Raw genomic sequence first — 10,705 nt, forward strand, 5'->3', positions numbered from 1 at the left:
CTTGTTTTCCTGGTGTATATAATCAAGTTTATTGCAACCGCCAGTTCTAAAATATCATCTGATTGGCCTCATCAGGATTACTAGATGCAACTCAGTCCATAAGAAGGTAAAGAAATACAGTGGTACAGTAGAAACATACAAAAGAGGCCTGTTCTTTCACTCTGAATCCATGATCTCATCCTGAATCACCACCTATACAATCCATTTTCTAACTCAATAACAAATTACCCGGGTTATGATCAGGAAAGGAATTGGAGAGGATCAAATTTCAATACTCGAGGCTGATCATGATTACCAGAGACTTGATTATGGATAGCATGGGCTTGACTTTCAATCTCAGAGGTCAACAAGTCGTCCAACAAATGAGGATTGATGAGTTCCTTATCCCCGTGGTCATCATTAAGGTTGTTCGTGCCGGTTGATGTGCTTGGTTGATCAGATTCGTGGAGGAGAGACTGTTTCTGTTGGTTCGATGGCTGTTGCTCATTGTCCTGAAATTCAAACACAAGAGTGAATTAAGCGAAGTCTCTCAATCACACGGTTCTCCAGGTAGATTTTGTTGCATTCCTTAGGAGGAGGGTATAAAGACCGGGAGAGACAAACCAAAAAGTGATCCTCATAGACTTTGATTTTAGATCGGGTTGAAGCAGCAGGGGGTCGATCGAGGCTAGTAGCGATGATGGGGGAGGGGTCGGAGAGAGTATTGCTGGAGGAGGCCGCTGATGGTTTAGAGAGCTTCATGGGCAATTTCTGGCCTTTCCAAGTCGACGGATTGAGGGTGTTTTGTTTCCGATTCGAATGGACCGTGCCGAGGCTATCCCACTTAGATACCAAGGAGAATGGGGGCTCGACAAGAGACTCGACTGCTTCTGATCCTGTTTGGTCTGCTTGGCTCGTCCCCGCATGGCCTTCAAAGTCTTCAAAGATCTTCATCTTTGTCTTGGCTTTGGAATTAATCATCTTTGGTCCAGTTTTCGCCGGCTTTCTCGAGCCTTCTCCTGGCCTGTCCGTCACCTGATCTTTGGCTCTCGAATCATCTTTGGCTATCGATTGAATTTGGTTCAGGAGTTCGACCAGTTGGGGGTTTAGCTCATCCTCTGCCGTCTGGGAGATGCCGAATTTCAAGACTTGTTCGAGCTTATATCGGTCATCTTCGTTCGTTTCCAATCTCTGTATCGGCATAAACAGCTTAAAGTATTCAAGATAGAGTAGGCCGAATTTCGTCCCGATTCGGTTATGGATCACATAATTCAATACCAATTTCGACGACGTGTTATTCGGGATGACAGATGATGATAAACCTTTTTGGTCGCTTGCTACTATGGTTGTGTTGACTTGGTTGGCATAGAATATCCAGCATTTTAGATACCTTACGTCTTGTTGGTATCTTTCGTCTTTCAAGAATTTCCGGGTGACTTGTTCTAGTAATGGAATCAGTTTGGATTCGCCACTCGTCCCCCCTGCCGGATAAGATTCGATCGTCCATCGAATGTATCTATTTGATGGATCAGAAACCAAAATCGATAAAAAGACAAGGTTCCTTTCTCCGAAAAAAAACAGTGTCTTACTGAAGATAGATATCCAAAGGGTCTTTGAGCAGGTCTTCCGCCAGTAATTTATCCTGAGGATTTGAGATTGGTTTGGATTTAAAGGCGTCCTCGAGTAGCCGAATATGATGCTGAAATTTTTCATGGGATAATTTACGCTGTTCGATGAGATTGATTGGGTTGTAAGAGTTGGAGGAGTGGGTGAGTGTTGAAGCAGAAGCAGCCGGATTGAAGAGCGAGACCAGCTGGGCAGCCGATCGACCGGACTTGATCGGTTGGATGTTCTCCTTCTGATTTTCGATGACGTCGATGTCTACCGACACGCTTACTGGCTGGGCATGGTCCTCCATTAGATTCGGGAAGAAATAGAAGACTGGGATACTTCTTCCGGCTCATAGCCACTGCACTCAAACTGTATGCATACATACACGAGCGTAACATTAAAAAGCCCGCGAGCACTTGCTGACGAGAGCCATGCGCGAAGTGCACGCGAGGCTTGTACCCGGAGCTCGCGCGTGAGAATCGAAGTTTGAGGCCTCACAATGCTGCTGTGTATACAGAAATGTGAAAAATCAAAAGTTTTTTCTACAGTGCCCCCCACGACTTCTCAACTACCCCTACAGGGGGGTTCCAAATTTTGGAGATTTTTTATCCAAAAATTCTTTTAAAAGTGGGCTGATGCTGGGCTCTTTTTGGCCCATTTTTTGATGCAAATGTCACATTTCACCAACCAGACCTGGTAACATGCATGATAATAGTCCAAAGTCATTGAAATTTCACTGGACCCGCTGCCAAGAGAGCAATGAAGAAATATTCTTCACATTGCCACATTCCAAAGAGTGTACTGATGGATATGGCAATCAACAATAACTAAGGAGGTACATGTTTACATAAATACCTACACCTGTAGTATGTATGTACATAGATAATTTTGTCTATAAATACATAATAAATATTCCATAAGTCCATAGTACATGTCTGTAACCACATACTATGGTCTTAAAACCAGCTGTTCCAAATTTTGCATCTGAAAAAAATGAAACTTTTTTTTGAGGCATTGCACAGACTTCAAAGTTATATTTTTGAGTTCTCCTACGTCTGTAGGGCTCAAAAATGTATAGTTTACATGTGATACATGTCTGGTGACTTTGAACACATTGTTCAAAGTTCAATTTTTTTTTGCAGGTGCAGGGTAGTTGAGATGCCGTGGGGGGCACTGTATACCATATGTTTCCTCACCCTAGGCCTCAACATACAGTCAAACCAACCTCAGAAATGGATTCTACCAACGGTGAAACAGATGTGATATGATGCAATGTTGCACATTGTTGTGGTGATGCACCATGTTGCTAATCCACTGTATTGTATTGCAAAACCAATGCATGGCATTGGCATTGCATTGCTTGATTGATACAGTGGGTGAGAAAACCTTGCATTGCATTGTAGAGGCAATGTGATGCAATGCAACCAATATATGTGCAGATAGACCGATAAATATTGGTATCACATTGGTCAAACCAATGCAAATCCAACAAAAATCCTGGATTGCAACGCTCAAGCAATGCACTTTGAACAAGGCATATTGCATTGGCCTTCCAAGACAATGTGATTCAATGCACAGTATCAGGTGGTATCATCAATGTGATATGGCCCAATATCAATGCGCGCATCATATCCGTTTCACCGTTGATTCTAAAGACAATTTTACCCCTAGTCACCACTGGAAGTGTCACCAGAACCCCGTTGGATTGGAAGTTAGACCCTCTTGGACCCCTCAATGACACGGCCAGCCCCAATCATCAACCTGTGACACCCCTCAAGTCTCCCAGGTATACACATACTCAGCCCCAGCCAAACACATACTCTTCTCTATCCTACTTATCTCCACTGCCTATGCAGAGGACCAACCCCATTTCTTCTGTATTTGACATGTCCCTATGTTTATGTACCCTGTATTCAGTCTTCTGACCACATTTCTACACTCCTTGCATTAGTCTGAAATCTTTTATGCACCCCTTGCATGAGGTACCCCTGTATTTGACATTTCCCTGATTTGTTTACGCACTCCTTGCCTTAGTATGACATCATCTTTCATTTCTCCCCCCACTTTTTGCTTGTATTTAGTATCTTCTGACACCACTTTTACACAAACCACCAGCTAAAATCCCTCATCCAGGGTCCCCGTTGTAGCTAAACACCCTCACCTTTGTCTATATAAGGAGCTCTCCGCCCCAGTTGTTTTTCCCTCAGCTCAGTACTCCCCAATTATTTACATACCACCCTTGCACTTAGAGCATCTCCAGCAGGGGCTGTAAACTGCGGCTGTAATGGCACTTTACAGCCCCGCGCCCAAAACTTGTACCCCATCCGGGAAGGATAAATTGGGTGCTAGATACAGCCGGGAGGTAAAAATCTTCATCAGGACTGTAGATCTAGCTCCCCTCTACAGCCCATTTTGGTATACTCCAAGTTCCAACCTCCAGTACGGTCATGGAGGAAAAACACTTTGGATGACCAATCTGAACAGGTCATCAAGCAAAAACACTCTTGATGACCAATCTGGCCGGGTCATCAAGAAAAAATACTCTTGATGACCGGTCTGACCAGGTCATCAAGCCAAAACACTCTTGATGACCGGTCTGACCCGTTCATCAAGCAAAAACACTCTTGATGGCCGGTATGACTGGGTCATCAAGAGAAAACACTCTCAATGACCAATCTTACCAAGTCATTGATAGAAAACACTCATCTGACCGGGTCATTGAGGGAAAACACTCTCAATGACCGGTCTGACCAGTTCATCAAGAGAAAACACTTTTGATGACCGGTGTGGTGGTCTATCTTGTGTAGAGATGGCCAAAGGGCTCCAGGTACCCGCAACGGGTGCGGGTACCACACTGGTGACCAATTGAGTGGGGTATGTACACACCCCTCTCAATGACCGCACATTGAGCAGGGCGCACATCCCACTCAATGACCGGCCATTGAGTGGGATGCGCACTCAACCTGATGACCGGCCATCAAGTGGGGGTGTAGGCCGGTCATTGAGCAGAGTACACACCCCGCTCAGTGGCCAGCCATTGTGATCACCCCACTCAATGTCTGGTCATTGCGTGGGATGTGGAGGTGTGTACTCCACTCAACAATGGCCGGTCATCAAGGGTGTGTACTCCACTCAATGACCGTTCATCGAGCGGGGTGTGTACTCGGTGACCGGTCAATGGTCATCAAGTGTGCATCCCACTCGATGGCTGGTCATGGAGTGCACCAGCCATTGAGTGAGATGTGTATCCCGCTTGATGTCCGGTCATCAAGCAGGGTGTGTACTCCGCTTGATGTCCGGTCATCAAGCGGGGTGTGTACCCCACTCAATGGCCAGCCATCCACTGCTGACATTGGCGGGTACCCGGTGATTTTATGGCCCAAATTGCATACCCGGACCCGTACACAGAACCTGCGGACGGGTACTCAAAGGGCAGTGGCGGGTACCCACCAACGGGTGCCGGGTACCCACTGGCCATCTCTAATCTCGTGGTCAGCTATTCATGAGTGTCATCTCCGCCGCCCGCAAGATCAGCAGCATTCTCAGCAAGACTCAAGATCAACACACACCCTTCAAGACCTCAAGATCTGCAAGACTTCAAGAATACCTCATCTCCACCCATTTCTTCTCATTCTCAAAAACTCCACCTCTTTCAAGGCTCTTACTTCCCCTTCCACCTCTTTCTATACCCCTTTCCACTATTTCCCCTTCTCCCTGTATGTTTCATCTTTCTTGGTCCTAACACAGCACCTGCTGTGGGTTTATCCTCTGTTTTGTTTGCATTTTCCATTTTATTTTTGTCCTCTTTCCTCTTTTCTTTCTCAGGTTTGGATGGTTCTCTCTGTTTCTTCTTTTATTATGTGTTGTGTTTTCTCCTCTGTTTTCTCTTTTGTTTTGTTGTTTTGTTGTGTGTGTGTGCGCGTGTAGCGCGCGGAGGATATGATGAAATACATGTGACAGGTCGCCTCCCGGAGTCCAAGTTTGCCAAACTTGGATGATGGGAGAGGCATGGCATTCTGATCAGCCCATCACAGAGAGTTTAGTGATCAGATCATCAGAGTTGAAAAACTCCGGATCACCTTATCAGTTATCATCATCTAGTTCTGCATCAGTCTTCCGTCTCTTTCTTAAGAAAACTCCACATCCTCTTTTTGTTGAGTTGTCTGTTAGTCTGCTACCATGATGTATCACCACAGTATGGAGGGCTGTTGGATCGACCCATGAGCACTACCAACCAACCACCCAGCTGGCAGCCACAAGCGTCTGTAGCCTAGTTGGTAAAGGCAGCACTCTAGTATGTGTCTCAGCATAGCTGAGGCCGTGAGTTTGACTCTCACCAGACACATCTTCATTTTACAGTCTCTACACTTTTCAAACAAAACAACCGCCACCAAGGATCAAATACCACGGCAAACATCTCAAAACCATCAACCCCCAAAGCTATCACCAATCTGCCTCTGCTCATCACTCCGGACCACCACCAGAGGGCAGCTCTCAAAGCAACTTCCCCTCACACAACTGCCACTGCCTAGCACGGACAGGAGTCCCTCACCGGCTCAACCGGTTCATCAAGAGAAAACACTTTTGATGACTGGTCTTACCGGTGTGAGACTCCAAAAGCGGTTTGCACCTCTTATGGCTGAATTTAGAGAAGTATGTGTGGGGAAACCCCTGCTTCTCTGAAAGACAAAGACTGACAACACCCCCAGCTAGGCTGGAAGCAAGAAGACAGTGGTCTAGTGTAGTTGAATAATTTTCTCACAAGTGGCTCACAATGGACTGTGTATTTCAAAATATAAAGCTAGTATTTTAGTATGTGGCGGAGAGTGTGAGGGTGACAATTTATTTGAATCTCGTGGGGGGAATGATCTCCTTCCGTGGATGGATGGGGGGAAAAGGAAGAGAGAGCCCCTCCTTATATAGGAAAATGTGAGGCATTTATGCTGGTGGTCTATGTACATGAGGGGTTTTGGCTGGTGTGCCTTTACAAGTGCTGTGCAAATACAGCTATGTACAGTGTGGCAGTGTATACATGAGCAAATTTAGCTGGTGATCTAGTTACAAGTGTGGCTTACACAGCCCTCTGGTTGCTATGGAGTCTTCTCAAGTGACCTGCACAGCTTTCTGTATTGCTGTGTAGTCTGCTTGATTGACTTGCACAGCCCCATGGTTACTATGCCGCTTTATTAATGTGGCTTGTGGTTGCTGGGTTACTGTAATAAGTGGCTTGTGGTTGCTGGGTTACTGTAATAAGTGGCTTGTGGTTGCTACACAGCTGCATATGAGGCTGGCTGGTTGCTACGCAGCCACATATATATGTAAAAGGGTAGTATGTAAGCTATATACATGCAGTTTTGTAAAACTGTGTATGTAAACTGAAGGGAGTGTGTGTATCAAAAGATGGTGTAATGTAACACTACATATGTAAACTAGAAATTTTTGAATTTTTCCATCCAGAACTAAAGCGTCTACCACACCGGGTCATTGAGAGAAAACAATATCAATGATTGGTTTGGAAAACACTCTCAATGATTGGTTTGACTGGGTGATCATCAAGAGAAAACACACACAATGACCAATCTGGTTGGTCATTGAAAGAATACACTCTTGATGACCAGTCTTTCTGGGTCCTGATCATCAAGAGTTCATTTCCTCTCAATGAAGGTCATTCCCGCACTAGTCTGTCAGCTCCGCCTGCTTTCCACATGTCATTGTCCCAGACTCCGCTCCTCTCCGACACTTGAACTCCCACCGTCCTCTGTCTAGCCCCCCTCAGTCAGTCTCTCACCACTGCTTCCGCCCCAGTTCCACCCTTTAGTGGAACCCGCTTTGGCTTCCATGGCTCACCTGCTGACACCCCACTGCTACCAGTCCACGTGTGTAGTCCGCCGCAGTCCAGTCCTGTCTTTCCGCTTTGGTCTGAATACCCAATCCAAAATCCGCAATCCGTGCATTCCATCTGTGTGACTTTCCATAAGCTTTCTTAGCGCACTTTCTGAAATCATCCTCAGTGCTTATGTCACTGGAATGCACTCTGCCTGAGCCGCTCTGTGCATTCCCGCCCACGCTATCTCCGAGTGGACATTCTATCATGCGTGCTCATATAAATCACCACACCGGTGGACCCTCACTAGAGAGGACAAGGAAACGGGCAAGTTGGGACAAGGCCGGAGCCTTTGGAGATTTCTAGTTCCAACGGTTACTGGATTTAAGAGGGCTAGCCAGTAGAGGGAAGGGTCCAAGATCTCTGAAAGTACAACCAAAACTGGGTCAATAAGATACCAGTAACGGTAACGTATTGATATTGTATTGATTTTTGGTGCGTTATTGTTACTGTTACCAGTAACGACAGCGCGTTACCAATATTCAGTTTGAATTTTGGATTTTTTTTCAAGCCGTTACAATATTGCCGCTGATATGAATTCAATATCGCCGCAGTATTGAGATTTTTTGGCTCTAATACTGCCGTTACCACATTATCTGCGTTACCATAACGGTAATGGTATGGTAACGCAGATAGCTTTTTGATACGCGCAGCGCGCAAAAAATCTTGTTACTGCTAATGGTAACGGTCCAAATAGGTAACGGGGATTGATTCAATATGAAATTTGGCCTAATATTGTATTGAATTGTATTGACCCAGTGTTGGTACAACTAGAGGAAAGAGAGAGAGGAGAAGGAGAAATGCTTACCTAGCCAGTAGAGAGAAGGGTCCAAGATCTCTACTGGTCTGGGAGAGAAGAGAGGCAAGACTAAGTACAAGGAGCTTATGTAATTATGTGATAGTTCTTGTGAAACCACACTGAAGGTGAGGGTTTACAAGCTTCCCCTCACGCCAACCCTAAAGACCATCAATACTTGTCTGACTGCCCTATCCTGGTCAAACCCACACCACCTAACCAGCCTGCCCCCTCTACACCAGTTCTCCCACCTTCCCTTCCACCTAACCTTTCTTCCCTATCCCCCCCAATTTCTCCAACCCCACCTCATTGCCAACCCGGGCTGGAACACCCCTTGAATATTCCTCTTGAACCTTGGTTTGATTGCTGACTCACCGCGTCTATTCACATGCCCGGGAATGCTCCCTGTGACCCAGAGGTTATAGCTTCAGACCTCAACACCAGACTCTCCTGCTGTCTCGTCCCCCGTCCTCTCACCTGACCTCTCCATCATTTCACTTCCCCCTCTCAACCAAACAAATCCTCCACCTTCATCTTCCTCCCCTCCTCCTCTTCCCCAAAACCAGATCTCCATTGCCCCCTTGTTGACACTCAGGTTGTGATTGCAAAACTCCCAAACGGTATGGAAACTGGGTCAAAAGTACCTCTGTCAACCCCAATATAGACACGCCAAAGACTTGGAGACAACTTCTCAAATACCTGAACATGCATTGCTGGCTCAAGGTGGCCAAGGAAGAATTTACGTCTCTTCTAGGTATGCAAACTTGGAAGTTGGTCCCACACCCCAAAAAAAGAAAAATTATCAAGTCTAAGTGGGTCTTTAAGGTCAAATGTTGCCCCAATTGCAGCATCCAAAAGCTCAAAGCTCGTCTGGTGGCCATGGGCTACTCTCAAATTCAGGGTTTGGACTACAATGAGGTCTTCTTGCCTACCCTTTGCCTAGAAACCTTACAATTAATTCACATTCTCCTAGCTAGTTGCAACTGGAAGGGCCGTCAGGTTGATTTCAAAACTGCTTTTCTCAAAGGCCATCTGGACAAAACCGTGTACATGGAACAACCACCTGGACTCAAAGATCCCGTACATCTGGATTGGGTGTGCAAAGTTAGCCAATCCCTATACGGCCTGAATAAATCCCCACACCAATGGAATATTGAGTTGCACAACGCTTTACTTGAGGTTGGTTGGTCAAACTCATCCTATGATGTGGTAGATGGAAAAGTGAAAAAGCAAAAGTGTTTTCTTACGTACATATCTGCTCATAATAAGCCTCAAGATACCATCAAACAGACCTCAGAAATGGATTCCACAGCCAATTTTACCCCTAGTCACCACTGGAAGCATCACTGGAACCCCTCTGGATTGGAAGTTACACCCTCATGGACACCTATCACACGGCCAGTCCCAGTGATCAGCCTTTCACACCCCTCCTCAAGACACCTGTTCCCAAGTATACATTTACCCAGCCCATCCAAACACATACTCTTCAACCCACTTATCTCCACTGCATATTAAAGAACCTGACTGGTTTTATTGCTGAATATCAAAGACCAGAACTGAAAGAAACAAGGATAAGACACTGAAAATAAATAGAATCAAGTATATAAAAAGACCCTGAAGTTGATGAATCTGATAAGATAATGGACAACTGAGAACTTAGGAGATAGATTGAAGTCGAGGAGCTGAGATTTGATAAGTATCAGTAAAAAGTTGAAGTTGAGATAATAGGAAAGAATAACAAACCCCGTGTTCTAGGCAAATAATTGAAAACAAGTAAATAATGATGAGAGAGTATCTTAGCTGAAGACAAGACTGAGAGGCAAACAATGATTAGTTACAATGGAACAGGTTAGAAATAGGAAAAATGAGAGGAAATGCTTGATGAGCATTTCTCACCCATTTGGAAGCTAATCAGGCTGTCCAAGTTAAAGCTTTGCCAAGATGAGCAAAGAGTCTTGAGGTTAATTGATCCTGAGCAGAGCGTTGAATGTATTGTCATTGAAGGTGTGAATTCCGCAATAGACAAAATTGGTGGAGTTCATTGGGGCAACACTGGGTTGATATGATTTGATATGATATTGGGCCAAACTTTGTATCAAATCAATCCCCGTTACCTAATTGGACAGTTACCGTTAGCAGTAACAAGTTTTTTTGCGCGCTGCGCGTATCAAAACGTTATCTGTGTTACCATACCTTTACCGTTATGGTAACACAGATAACGTGGTAACGGCAGTATTAGAGCAAAAAAAAAGGCTAAAAGAGCCAAAAAAATCTTGATACTGCAGCAATATTGACTTCATATCAGCGGCAATATCGTAACGGCTTGAAAAAAAATCCAAAATTCAAACTGAATATCGGTAACGCGCTGCCGTTACTGGTAACGCGCTGCCATTACTGGTAACGCGCTGCCATTACTGGTAACGCGCTGCTGTTAC

At 45.2% G+C, this 10,705-nt stretch overlaps 1 protein-coding gene across 1 annotated transcript; it reads right to left on the minus strand.

The window, feature by feature from the left end:
- Positions 1-239: 239 nt before the first annotated feature.
- Positions 240-1,897, minus strand: PtA15_6A144 (uncharacterized protein; the record flags this gene model as incomplete). Its single annotated transcript, XM_053169818.1, has 3 exons — positions 240-491; positions 604-1,495; positions 1,569-1,897. 3 exons carry the CDS (start codon positions 1,895-1,897, stop codon positions 240-242), a joined length of 1,473 nt encoding a protein of 490 aa, XP_053021071.1.
- Between the last annotated feature and the right edge of the window lie 8,808 nt (positions 1,898-10,705).

The sequence above is a fragment of the Puccinia triticina genome, chromosome 6A (assembly GCF_026914185.1).
Source record: "Puccinia triticina chromosome 6A, complete sequence".
NCBI classification, from domain to species: Eukaryota; Fungi; Basidiomycota; class Pucciniomycetes; order Pucciniales; family Pucciniaceae; genus Puccinia; species Puccinia triticina.